This window comes from Drosophila nasuta, chromosome X (genome assembly GCF_023558535.2).
Source record: "Drosophila nasuta strain 15112-1781.00 chromosome X, ASM2355853v1, whole genome shotgun sequence".
In the NCBI taxonomy this organism is placed as follows: Eukaryota; Metazoa; Arthropoda; class Insecta; order Diptera; family Drosophilidae; genus Drosophila; species Drosophila nasuta.
In genome coordinates, this window is record NC_083459.1 from 16,424,918 (window position 1) to 16,448,470 (window position 23,553).

At 36.6% G+C, this 23,553-nt stretch overlaps 3 protein-coding genes across 4 annotated transcripts in view; all 3 read left to right on the forward strand.

Annotated features, from left to right (window-relative positions):
- The window catches only part of LOC132796888 (TWiK family of potassium channels protein 7), a 31,109-nt gene extending 19,031 nt beyond the window's left edge, over positions 1-12,078 (forward strand). The window contains exons 2-8 of one of the 2 annotated variants that reach the window (XM_060808234.1): positions 9,372-9,533; positions 9,689-9,812; positions 10,544-10,693; positions 10,772-10,963; positions 11,032-11,147; positions 11,226-11,312; positions 11,386-12,078. In XM_060808234.1, the coding sequence (XP_060664217.1) occupies positions 9,372-9,533; positions 9,689-9,812; positions 10,544-10,693; positions 10,772-10,963; positions 11,032-11,147; positions 11,226-11,312; positions 11,386-11,544 (990 nt within the window). In that variant the 3' untranslated portion in view covers positions 11,545-12,078. Of the gene's footprint in view, positions 1-9,371; positions 9,534-9,688; positions 9,813-10,543; positions 10,694-10,771; positions 10,964-11,031; positions 11,148-11,225; positions 11,320-11,385 lie in introns of both variants that reach the window. The other variant, XM_060808233.1, reaches the window with a different exon arrangement.
- A 1,408-nt stretch (positions 12,079-13,486) lies between these two features.
- LOC132796886 (cytochrome P450 4g15) lies at positions 13,487-21,356 on the forward strand. Its single transcript, XM_060808231.1, has 5 exons — positions 13,487-14,205; positions 14,294-14,491; positions 15,430-15,612; positions 19,689-20,678; positions 20,745-21,356. Exons 1-5 carry the CDS (start codon positions 14,007-14,009, stop codon positions 20,945-20,947), a joined length of 1,773 nt encoding a protein of 590 aa, XP_060664214.1. The 5' UTR covers positions 13,487-14,006; the 3' UTR covers positions 20,948-21,356.
- Positions 21,357-21,797: 441 nt separating this feature from the next.
- Positions 21,798-23,282, forward strand: LOC132796887 (ubiquitin-like modifier-activating enzyme 5). Its single transcript, XM_060808232.1, has 2 exons — positions 21,798-22,157; positions 22,232-23,282. Exons 1-2 carry the CDS (start codon positions 21,898-21,900, stop codon positions 23,163-23,165), a joined length of 1,194 nt encoding a protein of 397 aa, XP_060664215.1. The 5' UTR covers positions 21,798-21,897; the 3' UTR covers positions 23,166-23,282.
- Positions 23,283-23,553: the final 271 nt, after the last annotated feature.

Consider the following 23,553-nt stretch of genomic DNA (forward strand, 5'->3'; position numbering starts at 1 on the left):
CATGAAATATTGTCTCAACTTATGATTTAGTGTCACCTTTGGGCATAGTGGCCTTTAAGCACATTCTTATACCCGATTTTGGAGCAGAGTATTTGTTGCCCTCCTCATTATCTGCTTTTCATCATGACAGACAGACAGACAGTCAGCTCTTTGGCTCTTGGCGGCTGTATCCTTTGTTCTTTTGAGCATTTTTGGTCTACAAATTGTCCTTTTTTTGTTGGCCGTTTATTTTGCTGGCAGTCAGCACGATATTTGGGTCAGGTAGCATTAGCATAAAATAAACATACTCAGCCATCATAGGCGCTTGACCAAGGGCGTGGAATGTGCCACAACAACAACAACAGCAACAACAACAACAACAATAACAAGCACTCAGATCTGTTAATTAGTTCAGGTGAGGCCGACAGACATTATAAGAGTATATTATGATTACGAGTATTATCATTGTTTTCCCTTTTTACGTTGTGGATTTTTTTTTTTTGTTTTTAATTTGATTTCGTTGTCTGGCAATTTGGTACGCGGCATCTTTTTATGGCCTTGGCCGTTGAAATAATTATGCATAAATATGTCGGAACGCTGCTGCTGCTGTGTCATCGCCAAGAGTCGTAAAAAAAACCGTCGAATCACTTGAGTTTCTGTGATTTTATGGCTTCGGTTATGGGTCAACGATTGTCTGCAGGCGGCCCAGACGGGTGCACGGATCCGGAAAATGCCTCAAACTGTATCAATGATATGCAATTTGTCACGATTATCAGGGCCAAACACTGAGCAAAAAGAATTCTCTTTTAATATCTCACATATCATAAATAATCGGAAAATGAAAAAGTATTTAAAAAGTAATAAATATCATTCACAGTGTTGGCAAAAGTAATAAACAAAAATTGTTTGATTGCGCTGATAAATGAAATGAATGAAAAAGTTAAACAAATCAAAAATTATAAAATTTATTGTACTCTATAATGAAAAAAAAAAGATATTAAACTCTTGTTGAGTATTTTATTTATTAAACTTAATTAATATCATAAATAGTGAAGAAACAAGTAATAAAGATACCCGCTACCCATTTTGAATTAATTTTAAACAGTGCGGTATTATTCTTAAAATATACCAAATAATATACTACAAAAATACTCAAATATAGCGAGAGGCATATTTGGTATATTGATGAAGTGCTATATTCGAAATATCCCATTTGCTGTCGGCATCATTTGAAATACAGAAATATTTCTTAAAAACTATTTATCCTAACACAATCGAATTCTCAGGAATCATAAATATTATTATTATTTATTATCGATACCAATTTTGTAGACCTTTCTACCCTATTAGTATAAAAATATAAAATAATGAAATTCTTATTTTAAAATGAAAGTAAACAGAGTATCAAAGAGTCGTTGTCTTTCTCAATCCTTTTTTTTTGCGGTCCATTAAAATTGAAAGTACTTAAAGTTGAGTGCATTAAACAAACACAAAAATCAAACAGAAAACATGAAAAAGAGAAAATGATATAATACGCATATAAACTCAAGATTTAATGCTCATCGTTTTCGTTTCGGTCTTCGTTTAACTCTATGGAATTTTTGCACAGTGTAAGTCGGTCGCTGGCAGATGATCTGAGCTAATTATCTATAAATCAGACAAAACAGCAATCAAACTTAATGAGCTGTTAGCGATTTATGTAGAGCAACAACAACAAACAATCAAAAGCTGCTTCATATACTAATAAATTTATATCTAATTTGCTATCAAATCATAAGCTCATGAAATCATAAAATCAACAACAAGGGGGCGCGAATCGAATAGGCAAAATAGACCGAGTCCACAACGACGACGACGTAAGAACAACAAAGTTCAAGTACATGAAAATTTGTAGTCAAAATAATAAAAACGGCACCCCGTCGTGGCTTTTGGCTTTTGCCAGCGCACACGACCGGGAAAAAAAAGGGAAAACGCATCGAAATGGAAAATGCCCCGGCCCCGGAAAAGTCATTGTTGTCCATAAACAAAGTGCGAAAACAATTTTCACTTTCAATTATTTTCGTTGCTCTTATTGTTGTTGTTGTTGGTTTATTAAACAACATTTAACTTCAAGTTGTAGTTATTATGCTCGCCGAACGTTTTCTATGGCCAGAAAAACCCACAAAAATAAATATGTATTCAAGTCGATGAGACGACGACGAATCCATTTGGTTGGCGCCCTTTGGACGCCGCTAACAATTTGCGCGTTTACACCGTGCTTCCGTTTTGGCAGCAGGCAACCCAAAAGAAACTAAACTGAGCCTCTGAACTAGTCTCTGAGTTTGCTTGTTTTCTCTTTGTTGTTGTTGTTGTGGGGGAAGGTCATTCGCTTTGATATATGCTCTTGCTTTTCGCTGGCCAAGGCTTTCCTAAATTTGGCTGCTTGTTGCTGTTGTGTCTGCTGCTGCTCTTGCTCCTGCTGCTGCTGCTGCTGCTGCGAGGATGGCAACGCCCCGAACTAATTTTGCAATAATAACCATCAATTTTGTATACCTAGCTGCAGGCAGCACTCTCAAATGATTTAATGCTGCTTTTGCATATCAATATGGCAACTAAAAGTGAGCCACTCAACTGCTAAAGCACTTGCTTTAAAGGCAGACTAACGTCTAGCTGGCTAGCTGAGCGTATACGTAACGTTAATTAAGTATACGCCCACAGCAGCCGAAACGAATCGCAAGGGACACATTCACATTGCAACCGTGCTGTATATGAAGCTGATGAGGATTTATTGTTGTGGGCAGTGTTTTAAAATTAGACGAAAATTTCAAGTAAGCTAACAAACAATAGCCATAAATGTAAAGCAGCTTAAATAATTTTAGCAGCCAATTTCAACATCTTTCAATGCAACTGAAAATTGAATAAAATAAAAGGAAATTGATTTGAATTGAAATTTCGAAAATATCTCAAAATTATTCTAAAATATGTAGTTACAAACAGGTGACTTTAGTAAATTCACTTAAAGAAAATAACAATAAAATCACTTTGATACTTAAATCAGCGAATTTCAACAGTTTAAAAGAAAAATAAGAAAATTCTTAAAAAATACTTTATCAATTTTTTTAAATATCAAGTTACTTGGAAACTTGAAAAAATTAAAACCTACAGAAAATGAAACATTGATCATTTTAAATGCCAATTTCAATACTTTTTGAAGCTTCTAAAAATACAAAAAAAAATATAAAATACTTATGAAATCTCTAATAAAATTTATTTTATTATTTATTTATTATTATTTATTTATTATTATTTATTTATTTTTCAAGCACAACCATCTACTGACTTGAAAAAAATGTAAAAAATAACTAAAATAACATGCAGAAATTAAAGCATGGATAATTTTAATTGTTTAACTGCTTTAATAGTTTTCAATGTTACGAGAAATAAAGAAAATACTTATAAAATTTCTTAAAAAGAATTCAAAACAAGTAAGAAAGCTACAGTCGAGTGTACTCGACTGTGAGATACCCGCTACCCATTTTGAATAAAAGACATATATTTTGCGGTATATTCCTCAAAATATACTGAATATACTGAAAAATACTAAAAAATTTGAAAATTTGAAACAAACTTGATCTGCGTGCAAGCATAACAAATACTGTCTATCTCTTATAGTCTCTGAGATCTAGGTGTTCATACGGACGGACGGACAGACACACAGACGGACAGACGGACAGACAGACAGACGGACAGACGGACATGGCTAGATCGTCTCGGCTGTTGACGCTGATCAAGAATATATATACTTTATAGGGTCGGAGATGCCTCCTTCTACCTGTTACATACATTTCCTGCCGGCACAAAGTTATAATACCCTTCTACCCTATGGGTAGCGGGTATAAATACATATTTACAAAATGTAGCTTATTTTTCAAGCACAACCCTCCGCTAACTTGGAGCTGCAAAGTGAAAAATAAGTGTCGCATAAAGTATAGCATACTTTTATGCGCAGCTTAGAACCCAAAGTTAGATGAATGCTGGGTTATCCCAAATGGCAGCTTTAATAGCACAACACATGGCATGCAGGCGACTGCACACACACACACAGACACACACACACAGACACACGCACACCTTGAGCGAGTGCTGTTTATTGTCTGACCGCAACGGGCAATGAATTATCACCCGCTAAATGGGTGCGCGCAGATCATTATTCCGAGGATTTTTGTTCCAATGAAGACAAATTGCACTGGACATAATTGCTGTTGTTGTTGTTGTTGTTGTTGTTCGCTGTTCGCTGTACGCAGCTGTCGTTTGTTATTAGAAAACACAAGCAAATGAGCCAAAATATCCGTAGCATATTTGCTTTTGCTTTTTGTAATGAAAATTAATAACACAAGCGTCGTGAGCGATGTGAAGGCATCAAGTATACGCAATGTGAGGAAATGACTATCCACCTTCCTTCATCCCTCCCCGCTCCTGTCCTGCTGTGCGTTAAGTAGCTAAGTAACTAACTGCAAACAGGCAGGTGACACTCGAGCACTTTGTAAACCGTAACTGTGCGTAACTGTGACTAACATAGAACAAACAACAAACCAACGGCCAGGTGGCAATTGTTGTTGAGCGTGCGGCACGTGATTTATGGCGTGCAAATGGACTGACACTTGGGCTGACAAGTGCTTTAATCCCTTTCACTGCTGTCACTGCTCCGACTCTGTCGCTCGCTCGCTCGCTCGTTACTCACAATTATAATCCAAAGTTATGGTGACTTGAAACCGCATTCGTCAATGCTGAATTATGTTTCGGCTATTTTATATAGTCGACTGGCATATTTTGGCAACAGTTGCTCGAAAATCTATGTCCGTTGAATAATAATTATAATTTATGCGCAAGCACAAGACCATACACTGAAAAAAAAGTGTTTTTAAATCAAGACTTTGGTCAAGAATATGAAAATCTCAGGTTAATATTAGAGAACACATTTTGATTTCAAGAATATTTGATGTACGACCCAAAATGAAAAATCTGTTAATTTCAACAAATATTACTTTATATATTTTAAGTAGAAAAAGAATTTGAAAAATACGAAATACTTAAAATGAATGTTAAATAAATAGAGAACAAATAAGAACGTATGAAATCAAAAACAAGACAATAAAATATGCGTTGCAAATAAGACAGATTAATAAAAAAATTGAACAGAAAGTTGATTAAATAAGATAAAAATATATTAACTTATATATTTTACCATTTTATTTTTATTTCTTAATTATCGTATTTAGTTTAATTTTGATCATTCTATTTACGAAATACTTATCATCTCTTAGACTGCAAAGAAGAATGGTTCGCAATAATTCTAACCGAGCTATTAACGAAAATAGTTATATAAAAACTTTATGGATTACATAATTTTGTCACCTAAATCTATTAATTTTGGTCTTATTTTGAGAATTTGACATTTTTCCTACTAACATTCTTAGTTTTAAGAATTTGTTCTCAAAGTCGAATGTTCTTGATTTTAGAAACTAATCTTTTTCTTCAGTGTACACATTGCGTATACGACGCGACTCTAAAGTTGATTTAACGCCTCAAGCACTGTGTGTGTGTCGTCCTTGCTCTTCTTGTCCTTGCCTTACATACGCGTCTGCTAGTTTTGTGTTTAGTTTACAGTAACAACATTTGAACTTGGCCAAGTTGTCGCCATCGACAGTCGGTTGAGTGAACAGCAACTAATTACGCAAATGCGAAAGCTCGACGGACAAAATATGTCGACAAATTGTCAGAAGAAAAGGCCAATTAAGTCGAGCAGCTGCAAAACTTAATTGTTATCATTGCAAATTACCACTTTCGTTCTTTTAATTCAAACTTGAGCAGCTGGCGAATTTCAAAAACAAAGCAAACAACATCAATTTTATTATGTAAAACCAAGAAATTGCTTTAGAATTAAAGTTAGTACTTACGTTTTGGAAATTGATGTTTTTACTTAAATTACTAAAGTTACAAATTCCTTGCTTTAAGTTTTCTGTTGATATTGAAGAAAATTTAATATTTAAACCATGCTAAAACTTTAAATATCATTTTCCTTATATAAAACTAAAAATCTACTTTCGAATTCAAGTTTTACAATACAATTTTGTTAACTGGATTTCAAATTTTTTGCAATTTCTTAAGTTAGCTCATTTCTTTAAAGCAAAAATTTTACAAATATTTGAATTGTGTTTATTAAATTTACTTTTTAATTATCATTTAAAGTTAAAGTAAAATTAATAAGGCAAAAACTATATTAACATTTTAGAATCAAAAAAACTGGCTTAGAATTAAAGTGTTGAAATATATTACCTTGAAATTATGTTTTCAAATTTGTGTTTCAGCTCAATTCAATTTCTTTAGTCACAAATTCTAACATTTAAATTTCTATTGAAAGTTGTAGTAAAATGAATAATGCAAAAATGTAATATACATTTATATTTCACTTTTTAACACAATTCAATTTCTTAGGTTACAATTTCGTACCTTTACATTTCCATTTAAAGTTAAAATGAAATTACAAAATGAAACTGAGCAAAAATGCTAAACGTTATTTGCATTCTAGAACTATTTTCAAAATATGTTCGCTTTACGAGTATCTTTTGAGTTGTAAACAAAAATTGCGCTCTTTAGCGTGAGGAAATAATTGATTGTTGTTCCATCACTCTTTCAAAGTTCGACACAAGCCATTAAAGAACATTTTGAAGAACTTTTGCCCTCCTGGGTAGTAAATGAAGCACTGAAATTGCTACGACCGAAATATTGTGATGTATGTGTATAAATTAGCAATTTCGTTTTTTATTTTAAGACACTTCCAGAGAAATGGCTGGAGCATAACATACTTTGCGGAGCGAAGAAATAAAATTCGCAAGAAGAATTTTCTTTTAGTATTTAAAAGGCATTCGATAATTTATGTGCACTCTTAAAAGTCAACTCGAATGTGTTGTGCAGTGTGTGAAAAATGCAAAGTCGCTGCTGCTGTCAAACAGCAGAAGCAGAAAGAGAGACGAGGAGAGAAGGGAAGGAGAGAAGGAGAGCTGAGTGCAAGTCGCTGGGGTGCAACTAAGAGAAATGGCTGACACATTTCAATTGAATTTCGTATGCGAATTTGGTTTTGTTTGATTTTTTTCTATAGATATCTTCTTTAACTGGTGCTTCTTATTTGATCTTGTTCTTCTTCTGCTTGTTTGCTTTTTGTGTTGTGTTGAAAGTGAAACACAAATCAATTTATGAAACTATTTTTATAACAAGAACGCAGCAAAAGCGCGTACTACATGTTAAACAAATTTATTGTGATGATGTGCGAGAAATTGAAAGAATATTTTCCTATATACCCTATAAACTATATTCTCTGGGTGTATAACTCAATTACTCTCAACATCGTTTGCATATTGGAGAGCGTATTTTGTGTGGCGACTACAGCATTGTGTTGTTGCTTTGTCCGTTTGAAATCTGCACATCAAAAACATCAAAATTCAACGTAGAAACAACAATTGGGGGAAAATTTCTTATTGCCTCCTTATGCGAGTATAATTTAATTGCATTTGTTTTATGGCTTTTCCAATACTTTGGCCTGGTCATAACGCGGCGCGAGAAAACATTTGAGGCCTCAATGGCAAAGGTCGAGACTGAATCAGTCTATGGAATTCCATCCCACATTGTTGCCCCCACTTTAAACTATGTATTTGTATTTCCTTTTTTCATATCTATTGCTATCTATTTCTATCTCTTAAGTTATGTACACTTTTAGTTGTAGTTATGCTATTGCATGCTCGTTGCTTCACTTACAGAATTGACCTTTCAAATTGCATACACTTCAGTGTGTCGAGAATTAATGAGCCCACGAGTGAATGGTGAATGCCACTTAGCTCATTTAATGATCTTACCCCTTGTCTCACAACGCACACAGCACACAGTTTGTAGAAGCTTGTCCATCTGGTGTGATAGGCGAGAAAGTACCCTGTTCTCTAGGAAAGAAAAGTTCAACTAAATTGTAAATGATAATTCAGAGTTAAAGAAATTCAATAAATTATAAAAAGAATTTTTTTAATTTTAAATATTAACAAAAGTAATAATGAAATTTTAAAATGTGACATATCATTAAAATTAAAATATATTAAATATCATTAAAAAAATAAATGTTTTCTAAATATCTGAAAAATCAATTCAATATAAGAAGTAAAAAATGTATGCATTTAAATAAATTCAATTAAACCAAAAAAAAATTTTAAAATAAGAAAAACTAAAAATACATTTGAAATATTAAATTTTACAAAAAAATGAGGAACAAATAGCAACATATGAATTTAAAATTAAATTCATAAAAAAAAAATATAAATCAAAATTATACAAAAAATTGAGCAGAAATTTGAAAATAATAAATATGAATAAAAGAAATTTTATATTATATTAAAAAAAATTGAAATTTTAAAATATTAAATAAGTATCATTGAAATAAAACCAAATTTAATAAATTTGTAACATAATAAATTTTTTAAAATTTCATTCTATATAAGTTGTAAAGAATTTATATATTTAGTTAAATTCAATAAAATAGAAAAAAATTAAAAAAAAATACGAAATGTTAAAAATAAATTTTATAAATGAAATATTATAAAAAATATAGAAAAAATATAAACATTTAAAACAATAAAATACAAATATAATAAAATACAAAAACAAATATTTAGAAATATTAAAAATGAATTTTGAAATATGACATATTAAAGAACAGCAAATGAAATATGTAATAAATCAGTTAAATCTAAATCAACTATTTGATTGAACATTAAAAAATACTTAAATCTGAAAAAGAAAGTTGAAAATAATATTAAAGTTGCGAATAAAGTAAAGACAAATATTAACATATGAAATTAAAAATAAAACAATAAAATAAATAATTCATTCATATTGAGAAATGCACCAAAATACGAGTATAACAGAAATTTGAAAAAAATAAATATTAAAAATGAAATTTTAAATAAACATTTATTAAAAATTGAAATAAAAAATTAGTGTAAAATCATCAAATGCAGGGTAAAATATGTCATTAAGAAGTCTCTGTAGTTAACGACCCTTTATAGTCGCTTGCTTGTTTATAGGGTATGCAGAGAGCAGGCAAGAACAAGGGCAGACAGAACGTCGACAGAGGGCGGCCAAAGTGCAGAATGGCCTGGCCATCAATCAAATGCCGATAAATTGCACTGAACAGCGCCATAGACGTAATGATGCTATCAAAGTGCGCGCACTCCTCTCTCTCTCTCTTCCTCTTTCTCTCTCCCTCACTCTTATTATCTTAGTGTGTGTGGGTGCTATACATTATGCGGCGCACTTTAATTAAATGCTAATGCAGCGCGGTCTTTGTAATTTGCAATTTTCTCCATGCGCAGATCTTTCGACATTTGGAGCGACCCGCGGAAGTGGAGCGTTTGACACAGCTGAAGGATGTGGTGAAATCACAGCGGGAGCGTTTCATGAGCACCATTCTGAATAACACCGAAGTTAACAATCTCAATGAGCTGCTCTCCTTTGAGCTGGCCAAATATGAAGCGGTAAGCTGTATAAAAATTTAATTGCGCTTGCCCCAAAAAGTATGCTTTGATTATTGTGTAGAAATTATTATTTGTAGTCATTCATTTGCACTTCTTAATATATATAAAAAAAATATAATTTAAATATTTATGCTTATATTTATGCTTATTTTCAGGCCGTACAAGAGGCGGCCGAGGGCGGGCTGCTTATAGTAGCCGATAAAGACTTTCCAGAGCCCTACGAGCGCTGGAGCATACTACAAGCTGTGTTCTTCTCATCTACTGTGTTAACCACCATAGGTAAGTCAAAAAGTAAATGTTGATGTGCATTCAATTACAAGAGAGACCTAAATAGAAAATATTTAATTATTATTATCTTATTGAAATCACGAATACAATTTCTTATTGCAATGAGAAGCGCCAGAGCGGCTAACAGAAATAACTAATATCATTATTTATTTACGAATTAGGAAAACAAACTATAAAGAAAAAAACATTTCAAACATTTCTGTTAATAAATGATTTTTCATTCGCGCTTGAGACAAAATAGTGTTCCAGAATCCCCAAAGCCAGATTGAATATTAGAAACAAATTTAAGTTTAAAATATATAAACTTATGAGAACTTTAACAACGACAGTAAGATACCCGATACTCATTTATAATAAGACCATATTCTAAAAATATATCAAAAATATACCCCAAAAGTAGTACAATATACTGAAGGCTATATTTGGTAAATCGATATTGTACAACATTTAAAATATACCATAGAGTACAAAATAAACCAGATTGTCCAGTACTAGATTTCAATTATACCAAAGAGTACAAAATATACCAGATTGTTAACCAAAGCAGCTAGCACCCGATTGCAGTAGACGGACATGGCTATATCGGTGATCAAGAATATACTTCATAGGGTTGGAGATAATGCCTCCTTCTGCCTGTGACATACATTTAATGCAGGCACAAAGTTATAGGTATCGGGCATAAATATTCTATAAATTCCGAAATTCTCTTAATTTTTTTGCAGGGTATGGCAACATTGTGCCAGTTACGATCAGTGGTCGTGTATTTTGCATTTGCTTCGCCCTCATCGGCATACCATTTACGCTGACAGTCATCGCCGACTGGGGCAGACTCTTTGCCAGCGCCGTCTCCGTGTTCGGCAAGCACATGCCCAGTAAGTGAGCTAATCAATAATTAAATGCACTTAAAACTAAATAGAGAGAACACATGTGTTTTGCCTTGCAATTTATAGCCAAGCCAAAGTTTACGAATTTCATTGGCAAGACTTGGTTCTATGCGATACTCGCTGTTGGCTTTCTGGGCGTCTATTTGGCAGCGGGAGCTGGATTGCTGCTGCTCTGGGAGGATGACTGGACATTCTTTGATGGCTTCTACTTCTGCTTCATCACAATGACAACCATTGGCTTCGGCGATCTGGTGCCTAGTGCGTATTTAATAATCCAAAAAAGTATTAAATTCAAAGATGGCTCAATACTCGACTTTCTCCTGCAGAGAAACCCAACTATATGCTGCTCTGCACGTTGTATATACTCATTGGCTTGGCTCTCACTTCGACCATCATTGAGCTGGTGCGTCGTCAGTATGCCACCAGCTGGGCCAAGCTGCAGGTAAGTGCCCGACATCTCGATAGAGAGTGCCATTAAGTAAGCAGCCATTAAAAAAATACCCACACTCTTTGCTGACAGGAACTTTCGGGTCCCATGGCGGAGACATTACGTCGTTTGGGCGAAACGGCGGGCACGGGTCTCGACTATGCCACACTGCAAAAAAGTGTTAACCGTAAGTGCATTTAGTAATGTAGTCATGCATATTGAATACATTTCTCACTTTTGTGTATCGTATCAGGTATCCATGCCCAAGTGGAGCAGCAACAAGAAGAACGAACACAATTCGGATATTGCTGCGCTGGAGGCCATAACCAATGCCATACTCAAGGAGGTGAAGGAGGCGCAGAATAGCAAACCGAAAGTGCTGCAAATTGTCATTTACGAGTCATCCGTTTAGAGACTCATGTTTCACACCTGCAAAACAAAACAAAAGAGAGCGCTTCCAGCCTTCCACACAACAGACCACACACAAAAAAATCACAGCATACTTTTAGGCTTAGACAGAAAATAATATCATATAGAAAGTGTTAGTAATTACCACATACATACATACATATATTTAGTAGTTAGGTTGTTGTCTGTCGAGTTGTCCCATGTTCATTGTCGTGCCATCTACAGTGTGCACTCGCTATGTTTGCCACTACTTGTCATTGTTTGTCCAGCCAACGACTTCCATAAGCTAATTTCTACACTACTCTATACATATTTCTAATTGTAATTGTACATTGTACAAAAATGTCTGGGTAATCATATTGCTCATACGTACTGAAAACACACAAATACACACAAACTTACTCATTAGCTGCAATACATTTTTTTTTATAGTATATATTTTAAGGTTAATATTATCAGCTTTAGGTATGGAACTACTAACTAAATAATCTTGCATAAATGTCCAATATAATAAACAAACAAAAAAGACTTAGAACAAATTCTTGTATTTATTGCGAGCACAATTTATGGTACCTTAGTCAGGTTTTGAGTTTCCTCTCTGGATAAAATTCTTCAACTTAAGCACTTAAGTTTGTTTCTAAACTTAATAAGGAAAAAAATCGTAAAATTAAGCTTGGGATACTATTGAATCGGGTTTTTAATTTATCTAGGCTTAACATGAACAATTTTTGTAATTATTAAGGGCTCTTTTTTTTTAACTTAAAATGTGGGTAAGTTTACTATATATTTTTAGTTTACGTTAATTTTTTTTTAGCATCATATTTATAATCTTTGAAAAGGTTTGAGATGATCAAGCTAGAGCATTCCATTTGCTGAAAATATTCTCTTATACAAAGTATTTTGCTGCATTTATAAGTAAGTCTTTCAGTTGACTTAATTTTTCATATTCCTAAACTATCTTTTTAATAGGTTCAAGGTGAACAATGTGTTGAAGAAGTTCTCTGACCAAACGAACTTACAATTTTTTAATGCAATTTTTAAACTAAGCTTTTAATCTTCGACATCAGGTTGAGAGCTTGGAAGCAACGCAAATGATCGTAATCTGTATACAAAGTATTTTCATTTTTTAATGCAATTTCTAAGCTAAACTTTTAATCTTCGACATCAGGTTGCAAGCTTGGAAGCAACGCAAATGATCGTAATCTGTATACAAAGTATTTCCATTTTTTAATGCAATTTCTAAGTTAAACTTTTAATCTTCGACATCAGGTTGCAAGCTTGGAAGCAACGCATATGATTGCGATCACTTAAAGCTTTCTGCACCAGCGAGCTTTCAATGCAAGCTGCAGCTTTTGTTTGTTCATTGCATTGCTCGTTATGAGGAAGTGCGCGGTACATTTTTGAATGGGGGCAGAAACAGGCATGTAACTAAATAGATGCTCGTTTGACTGCCCCTATACGAGTCTCTCTCTCTCTCTCTCTCACTCGCTATAGAGCTTTCTCTTTCAGTTGGTGTATAGCTGGCTCTGTTGCACTGTCGTTTGTCTGTCGGTCAGCGGCAGCAGTTCGTTGCCTGCTGCTTCTTGGTCTTGGGCCTGTCGACTGTGTGTGCTTGGTTGGGGCTTAGTATAAAAGTCGGACGCAGTGACGGCGTCGACTAGTCACCAGTCACAACTAGTCAGAGCGCGGAGCGTGGAGCCTGGCTAAACACAAAACGAACAAACTCAACTCGCATCACACAGCACAACAAACAATTCGAAACGAATCGAAACGAGACGCGACTAAACTAAACTAAACTGAGCTCTGAGCTGAACGTTGTCGGACGAACGTTTCCCATTCCATTTCATTTTCAATTCGTGTTCTTTCTTCTTTTTATTTATTCGTTTTTTTTCGCGCTACACTTTTCTACTTATTATTATTATTATTTGGTTTTTTTTTTGTGAAATTTTTTTATTTATTTCGTTTTTTTTTCCTGTGTGAGTGTGTGTGTGTGCGCTCATTGTGTGCGGTTGTTGTGATTTGGTGTTGTGTTGTTGTTGCTATTGTTATTAGTATTTATGCGGTGGTGTTGTCGTCGTCATTGTTGTTGTTGTTGTTCGCGTTGGCGCTGACTTTTGGAGCCCGAAATCGCATCAGTATCGCGGCGGACGAGCAGCGACAAGCATCCGGCCGTGCAAAGTCGGCCGTAGAAATTTCCCCCGAACCAAAAACCGAACCGAACGCGCTTCTTCTTCTTCTGCTTTTATCATCGACTGTGTGCAATGTGTTTGGAGGCACAACTTTAAAGACTCCTCCTTATTCGGCTACTCCGTCTCCACGCACACCAAGTCAAGCATCACAGTCACAGTTGTTGCTGTTGCTGTTTTTTTTTCTGTTCTCACCCAATACTGTTGCATAGTGTCGCAGTGTCTGCGTGTGTGTGTGCGTGTGCGTGAGCGAGTGTACGTGAGTGCGTGTGAGTGAAGCATGGAGGTGCTGAAGAAAGACGCCGCCCTGGGCTCGCCCAGCAGCGTCTTCTATCTGCTGCTGCTGCCCACACTGGTGCTCTGGTACACCTATTGGCGCCTCTCACGCGCCCATCTCTATAAGCTGGCCGCCCGGCTGCCCGGACCTCGCGGTCTCCCCATTGTGGGGCATCTGTTCGATGTGATTGGACCCGCCTCATGTACGTCGAACCACGAAATAAACTCTTGGGTAAATTGAAAACTAACTTTCAAAATTTCTTCTCTTTCGTTTTTTTTTCTCGACTGCAGCTGTCTTCAAGACGGTCATTAGGAAGAGCACACCGTTTGAGCATATTGCCAAAATGTGGATTGGACCCAAGCTGGTGGTGTTCATCTATGATCCGCGGGATGTCGAACTGTTGCTCAGCAGCCACGTGTACATCGACAAGGCATCCGAGTACAAGTTCTTTAAGCCTTGGCTGGGCGATGGTCTGCTCATCAGCACAGGTGAGTGTGTGTGTGTTCGATTGTGTGTGTGTGGGGTGTGGTGTCCATGTGTGCGTGTGTGTGTGTATCTGTTCAGAGAGCGGACTGTCAACGAAGCTAATGCAATTTAAATTGCGTTTATGGAATCATAAATTAATTAAACGATTTGTAAGCCTGACAGTTGGCACAACAACGCCGTGGCAAATGGCGGCTATAAATAAAACGAAATCATTGCGAATTCGCAACTGAGAATGGCTCAGCGACACAAAAAAAAAAGCGAGACAACGAGGGGTGGCAGCTCACGCCACACGCTCTCTCTCTCCGTCTCTTTCATCGCCCTCAAATCTCCTTTTTTTTCTGTGATTTGTATTCGCCGATCTTTCACCATATTTCATATGTTTCATTTGATTTGTTTTTTGTTAATCTGTTTATTTTCTTCTATTATTCTTTTTCAAATTGTGCTTTCTTTCTATTTATTTCTTATAATTCCATATAGAATTTTATTTGTATATGTTTCCTTTCATTTATTTCATTTCATACAGCTTTTTCCTTCTATTGATTTCTTTGTATTTCCTTCAAAATATTTCTTTATATTTATCCTTTTTTTTATTTCTATATGTTTGCTTCAATTTATTTCTTAATTTCTCTTTATTTCTTTATATTGTCTTCTCTATATTTTTTTAATTTTCTTTTCTTGTTTCTGTTTCTATTTCTATTTTTTTGTGATATCTTTTAACTTTGCTATAATTAAGTTATTTATTTATCTTTGTTTGCTTAAATGTAATTGTTTTCTTCTATTCCTTTTAATATTCAATATTTTTTCCTTTTTATATATAATATATATCTCTTCTTCTATTTGTACTTTTTGATTACTTTTATAATTCATGTGATCTCTATCTAGTTTGCCTTTTACTAAGTGATATAATTTATGTATTTATTTCATTCTCTTTATCGATCAGGTCAAAAGTGGCGCGCGCATCGCAAACTAATCGCACCCACATTCCATTTGAATGTCTTAAAGAGTTTCATAGAATTGTTTAACGAGAACTCACGGAATGTGGTGCGGAAACTGCGTGCAGAGGATGGACGCACATTTGATTGTCATGATTACATGAGTGAGGCAACTGTGGAGATTCTATTGGGTAAGTGACACACACACACACACACTTGCACTCTCACATACTCACAGTCTAACACTCACAATAGAGTAGGCTTGAGTACAGTCCACTCACACGCACTCAACATTTTTGATTCACTTTCAAATTCCATTTCTTCAGTGTATGCGTGTCTCGTTGGATTATCTATATATATAACATATATGTATATGTATGTATATATTCTGTATATATGCATATATCGCGATAACTATATGCCACAAATTGAGCACAGACCCATTTCCCTATATACTCGCACAAATCAAAATTTTGTTTGTTGTCCGCTTTGCCGCTTTTGTGTGCAGACAATGACAGACTAGTGGACGGACAGACAGACGGACAGACAGACGGACAGATGGAAAGACAGACGTTACCCATAGCCGACCCCGGGAACCGAATTATTTCAAATACGTGCAGCAGCGTCCCCAACTAATCCATGTCGACCGAGAGCTGCCACAAACTGGCATATACTAATTCCCAGTTCATTCATTCTTTTACAACGCCAACTAAATGGAAATGGCAACCGTGTACAGCTTTTACTTTAGCAACTGCTATTACTACACAAAGAGCGTTCCCAAGTTGAACTAACCTCAGGTAACTCAGCCTTAGCTAGAGCTGCGAATGAATTCATAGGCTTCATTAATGACTGTAAAGTTAAGTATTGTAAACAGACTAGTTTTAGTTATATATAACTTTTATAACTCTCTAGAAATCGAGAGAAATGTATCATATGAGGGTAATCAAGCATAGCTTGAAATTCATTCAGCTTGAATATAATTTAAAGTGATGTCAGAATTTTCTTGAATTTTCTAAAGTAATCCTAAATTTTATAATCCTAAAATTTAAGATAACTTCAGAAAATTTAAGAAAAGTCACTCGACATAACTTGAAATTATATTCAAGCTGAATGAATTTGTTTTTATGAATTATTATTTTCTCATTTCAAGCTATGCTTGATTACCCTGAAAACACCAAGAAAATTCAGCAATTTATCAAAATTTAATGTGATTTATTTTGACAACATCGAATTTTCTGGCTGCAAAAAAGTTGCATCTGTTTCCAGCGTGTTCCTAACTGACGTAACTCAGCTTTGACTGAGACAATTACGATTTTATAGCATTCAGAAGGCCACTGAAAATATAATGCACACAAATCGATGAGCTTCAATGTTATATACTGAGAATTGTAAAAAGGAAAAACAAAGATACAGTTTTTATGATGCAAATAAATAAAATATCTAAGGCAGTTTATAATTTGATTACGTTGTTAACTTTCACTGTTCAAGAAAGAGAAGAAAAACCAGGAGAAGGAAGAGAAGGAGGAGAAGGAGGAGAAGGAGATGGAGCTGTGCCCCTTATATCATATGTGTGATTATGACATTTGGTTTTTTTGGGTAGAGTGCAGCCATTAAATTGTGTGAGTCGCCGTTTAACTGTGCCAGCACAACAGCCATTTCGTTACGGCCAAACACGTTTTGGCCTAAAAGTGAAACCCACCCAAGCTTGGCACTGAGGCAGGGAGGCAACACAGGCAAAACAGGCAACGCGCAGGCAGTTTGCCAGGCTTCAACATCAAATTTGGGGCTGCTCGAATGTTAATGACATTGTCTAACTAGCTTGGCTAGCTGGCTGACTAGCTGAGCCGATTGATTTCTAGGCCATTGCATAAGCGCTCTAAGCTAAATGGCGCTTACCTTCGCCCATAATTGAAATGCTGCCAAAAGCAAATTTGAGCGCACATCGCATCAGCAGCGCAGCGCAGCAAAAAATTGCCCAAGCGGCGAAGTGCAATTAAAACCACGTCGCATTGCCATTAAGCATTTAATCAGGAAAATTTGAATGCAACTGCAGTTGTGTTACCCTACCTCCTCCCCTCTCTAACCCTCTCTGCCCCCTGCCACCCAGTCGCCTGCTACCCCCAATAATATATGTTCACAGCGCAGAGAGTCTCGACTGTGTAGACCGACGACAACAACAACGGCGACTGACGCAAACGGGCAATTAGCAATTAAGAGTGAAAATAAAAATCATAAAAACCAAAACAACAACAACATTATATTAAAAAGATAGTCTGTAATGCATTTTGAGTTGGTTTCGGACGAAACTGAAACTGCACTGAACTCAAATCAAAATGTCATTTGTCGATTGTTGCCGTTCCCGTTGCCGTTGCCGTTGCATAATCTTCTCGCATGCAGCAGGCAACAGGCAACAAGTTTTTCCAGCCTCAGGCCACTGGGCCAACATCCAGTGAAATGGCAATGGCCAAAAACCGAAACCAAAACCAAAACCGAAAACGATAACGAAACGGAAAAAACAAGTGGGGAAAAACTCGCATTTCCACGCTTGCGCAACGCCTTTCTTTGCGTTCGCTTTTCGATTAACGGAAGCATATTGCTATTCAATATAATCACAATTGCCAATTGCGAATGGCCAACGTAACTCGGCCAAAAATCCAAACAAGATTGTATATCGACATATCACATAAGTTATATTGCTGACCACTTAAGCGTAGCCATGACTTATTTTTCTCTTTCTCTTTCTTTTTTGCTTCATTTAATTCATAACATTGCAATGAAATCAACTTTTCTTTTTATGCAACTTCTTTGTAAGCTCACACTATTTTTATAACAATTATTAATTTAAAGTAAAATAACGTAAATATATATTTATAAATCGAAAATAATTTAGTTTTCTCTTCATTTAATTCAGTTGATAACATTGCAATGAAACCAACTTTTCTTTTTATGCAACTCTCAGACTATATTAATATATTATCTTTAAAAATGCAACTAAAACTATAACGAAAGTGGATCGAAAATAATAGTTTTCTGTTCATTTAATTCAGTTGATAACATTGCAAAAAAAATTAACTTTTTATTTCATACAATTTTTTTTGCAAAGCTACACAGATTTGTATATAAACATTGAAATTTCAAGTAAGCTATCATAAATACATTTTTATAAATCGAAAATAATATAGTTTCATTTAAATCAATTGATAACATAAAAATGAAATTAACACTTTTTTTTTTAGCAATTTCTTTGTAAACCCTGATAATTTTTATATAAACTTTAAAATTTCAAGTAAAATAATCTAAATAGATATCTATAACTCGAAAAAATATAGTTTTCCCTATTTTTTTTGCTATAAATTTATTGCTATAAAATAAACTTTTCTTTTTATACAATTTCTTTGAAAACTTCGACTATTTTTATATAAAAATTCAATTTCAAGTAAACTAACACAAATATCTATGAGGAACAAACCTAAATCGAAAATAATAGCTGCTTATTTCAATTCTCTAGCTCATCTCATTGCAGAACGAAATTGTATTCGTTATTTCAATAAAATTATATTAATAATAATATTTCATTTCTGTAACTTTAAATAGATATTTTGAAATCTCACAAAAAAAAAAAAAATACAAACATAAACAAAAAAAAACAAAAACAAAAGAAAAATCTATTATGTGAATTTCTTTTTACTTTTTATCGTAATATATGAAAATATTGCTTTAAATATGTATTTAAAATCAAATTCAAGATTATAATTTAGCTTGGTAGTTAAAAAATACTGCAGCATAGTATAAAATGTAGTACTAAATTGGTATTAAAGTGCACTTCCGCTTGGCATAAAGATTATGCTCATACGCCCCGTTGTCAGCTCGTTATGCTGCAAAGCTGTGCGTGTGTGTGTGTGTGTGTGTGTGTGTGTGAGTGGATGTGTTTACGTGTGTTTGTGTGTGTGTATTTGTGTATTTGTGCTCCATCTATAACGATTGCTATTTATGCATTGTATCTACAATTAGACAGCCGGAGCAGCCGCCGTTGTATGTTTGTTAAGTTCAATTGGCGCTTGGGTCAGTCGAGTGCATTCCACTTCCAGGCGTGCGCAAGCCCAACGAGCACATGTCCATTCCCATTCTCCCATTCTCGCATTCTCTCATTCCCATTCCCATTCCACACTCTCATCAATCTTTATGCATGCAGCGACTAATCGGAGCTGCGGCTCTATTTATTTTCTTTTTTTATTTCTTTTCTTTTCTTTTTTTGATACATGTTCAGAGACCGCCATGGGCGTATCGAAGAAGACGCAGGACAAGTCGGGCTTCGAGTATGCGATGGCCGTGATGCGCATGTGCGACATTCTTCATGCCCGGCATCGCAGCATCTTTTTGCGCAACGAGTTCATCTTTACGCTCACGCGATACTACAAGGAACAGGGACGTCTGCTTAACATCATCCATGGCCTGACCACGAAGGTCATACGCAGCAAGAAGGCGGCCTTCGAGCAGGGCACGCGTGGCTCCCTCGCCCAAAGCGAACTCAAGGCGGCTGCCCTCGAGCAGGAAGAGCGCGAGCTACGCGAACAGCAGGAGCAGAAGCAAAAGCAGCAACAGCAACAGCAACAGCCGCAGGCACAGACAAAGACGGAGCAGGGTGGAACACCGGTGGCGGGATTGTCGTACGGTCAGTCGGCGGGCCTTAAGGATGACCTCGATGTGGAGGACAATGATATTGGCGAAAAGAAACGTTTGGCCTTCCTCGATCTGATGCTGGAGAGCGCCCAGAATGGCGCCCTCATTACGGACACGGAAATCAAGGAGCAGGTGGATACTATAATGTTCGAGGGACACGATACGACAGCGGCGGGTTCGTCGTTCTTTTTGTCGCTGATGGGCATACATCAGGAGATACAGGATCGTGTGATTGCCGAGCTCGATGGCATCTTTGGTGACTCACAGCGACCGGCCACATTCCAGGACACGCTCGAGATGAAGTATCTGGAACGCTGCCTCATGGAGACGTTGCGCATGTTCCCGCCGGTGCCGTTGATAGCACGCGAACTGCAGGAGGATCTGAAATTGAATTCGGGACCGTATGTTATACCGCGTGGCGCCACGGTGACGGTGGCCACCATTTTGTTGCATCGCAATCGCAAGGTCTACGAGAATCCCAATGTCTTTGATCCCGATAACTTTTTGCCCGAACGCCAGGCGAATCGACATTATTATGCCTTTGTGCCCTTCTCGGCGGGACCACGCAGCTGTGTGGGTGAGTAGTACAGTTGCACTTCGCACACAATTCACGCAAATTATCGATCTTTGTCTTTGTCGATAGGTCGCAAGTACGCAATGCTCAAACTGAAGATTCTGCTGTCGACCATCATGCGCAACTATCGTGTCTATTCGGACCTCAGCGAATCGGACTTTAGGCTGCAGGCGGACATCATACTGAAGCGCGAGGAGGGCTTCCGTGTGCGTCTCCAGCCCCGACAGCCAGGACAGGCGACCACAACCGCGGTCAGCACGGCAGCATCATAAACTTATGCATATTTTACTTTTCCAAGTGATAGTCCCGGTTTATACAGTAATACATACATAATAATAATAATAATAATATTAATAATAAATAAACAATACAAACACACACACACACACAAGACAGACAGACACCTAACACTCACACACACACACACACACACACAACACTACTAAAGAGCGTAGCTTGTAATTCTTATCGATAATTATTATTTGTTTATCGTAACAATTTTCAAGCGCTGCATTTAAAGTTTAACACAACACACACAAACACTCTCACACACCCACACAAACACTCACACTGAACCACACATAGACCCAGAAGAACAACAACAACCACAAACCAACAACAATTAATTATTTCTTTTTTTTTTGTGTATTTAATAATAATATGTGTAATGTTTTGACAATATATTTGGTGTAATATTTTGAATGGCGCACACTCGTTTCATCCTTTTCACAGCTCTTAACAGATCTATTTAAAGAGTTTTTTTTTCTGTTTTTTAATATCTTATATTTGACTTATAAAATATGAATATTTTAGAAGTGGGTGAATTTCTATTGTTATTATTAAAGAGTACAGACTAATTGGATAATTAATTAATGAAAAGCGACAAAAGGTTTTTAGAAATACTTTATACAACAAAAACGGAAGAAACGTTTACAAAGTACGTTACATTTCAAAGCTATCGGAGCCATTCACTGTGTGTTATCGATTTTTGGCAAGCTATCAACGATTCTATTACTTTGTGTGTTATCAACTTTCCAATCATACGGCAGCGTCGCTCAGCTGTTAGTAGTGTGACCAGCTGTATTTCTTGCCGAAAGCAAACCATATTTATGCGGATTATTTTGAAAGTCGTTTTGTGGTCACGCTGCTGACACGACGACAGACCTTCTGTGATTTTTGTTGAAGACTTTGTTGGAATTTGTTTTTTTGTTTTGTTTAAACCATGTCGACGGCCATCGATGAACTGCAGGCAATCATTGCCGAACTTAAAACGGAGCTCGAGGAGCAAAAGACAGCCACACGCAATGCACGCGACAAAATCGAGCATATGTCTGCCGAGGTGGTGGACTCGAATCCCTACAGTCGCCTCATGGCGCTCCAGCGCATGAACATTGTGAAGGATTACGAGCGTATACGTGACAAGGCGGTGGCCATTGTAGGGGTGGGTGGCGTTGGCAGCGTCACAGCCGATATGCTGACGCGGTAAGCTTCACACACACGCAGAAAGAGAGATAGAAAGCGAGAGATATATTTATTTTCATTCATTATTATTTCAGCTGCGGCATTGGCAAACTCATCCTCTTCGACTATGACAAAGTGGAGCTTGCCAACATGAATCGTTTGTTCTTTACACCCGACCAGGCGGGTCTCTCCAAAGTGGAGGCTGCCGCTCGCACCCTGAGCTTCATCAATCCCGATGTGCGCATCGAGACGCACAATTACAACATTACCACCGTGGATAACTTTGACAAGTTCCTGGCCACCATCTCAGAATCGGGCATACAACAGGGACAAGCTGTGGATCTAGTGCTTAGCTGTGTGGACAACTTTGAGGCCCGCATGGCCATCAATTCGGCATGTAACGAAATCAATCTCAATTGGTTTGAATCGGGTGTCTCCGAAAATGCCGTTTCCGGTCACATACAGTTCATCCGTCCGGGTGATACCGCATGTTTCGCTTGTGCTCCGCCGCTGGTCGTTGCAGAGAACATCGATGAGCGTACGCTGAAGCGTGAGGGCGTCTGTGCTGCCTCGCTGCCCACCACCATGGGCATTACGGCGGGTCTGCTCGTCCAGAATGCGCTTAAATATTTGCTCAACTTTGGCGAAGTCTCTGACTATTTGGGCTACAATGCTTTGAATGATTTCTTCCCTAAAATGACATTGAAGCCAAACACACAATGCGACGATAGACATTGTTTGAAACGCCAAGAAGAGTTCCAAGCTCGTCCCAAACCTGTTGTCGTCGTGGAGGAGACGGTGTCCGATGAACCACTGCATGCCACAAATGACTGGGGTATTGAGTTGGTTGCCGAAGATACGCCTGCTGTGGAGACAACTAGCAAGCCAGCCGAGGTCGTCTCGGGTCTGCGTTTGGCCTACGAAGCTCCCGATAAACTGGACATTTCATCCAATGAAACAGCAGCGGTTGGTGATGGTGCGCCTGAAGCGAGTCTGGAGGATCTGATGGCCCAGATGAAGTCCATGTGAAGTAGCGAGATCAAAATTCCATACTCTGTTATTTATACGCATTATATAAATATATTTACAAGTTTTTTTTTACAACGCAAATTTCCAATCTGTTATTCAGACAAATATACTAATGAGATAACGGCTCATTATTTTATGTTTTATTTTAGTTGATTGCATAAATGTCGTCTTACAATTGTTTTCATTAATCATTTCAATTATAGTAACGTAATTACATGTAATACAATTTTAAATTCAAATTTGAAATGCAGCTATCTGGCAACGCCAAATGTGCTTCTGGTTCTCTTTTGTTGCCACCTAAACGTAAAGCTGCCAACTTGCTGATTAGGCAAGAAAACAAAACCAAAATTATTTGAATATGATAAAACATAATGTATATGTATGCAAC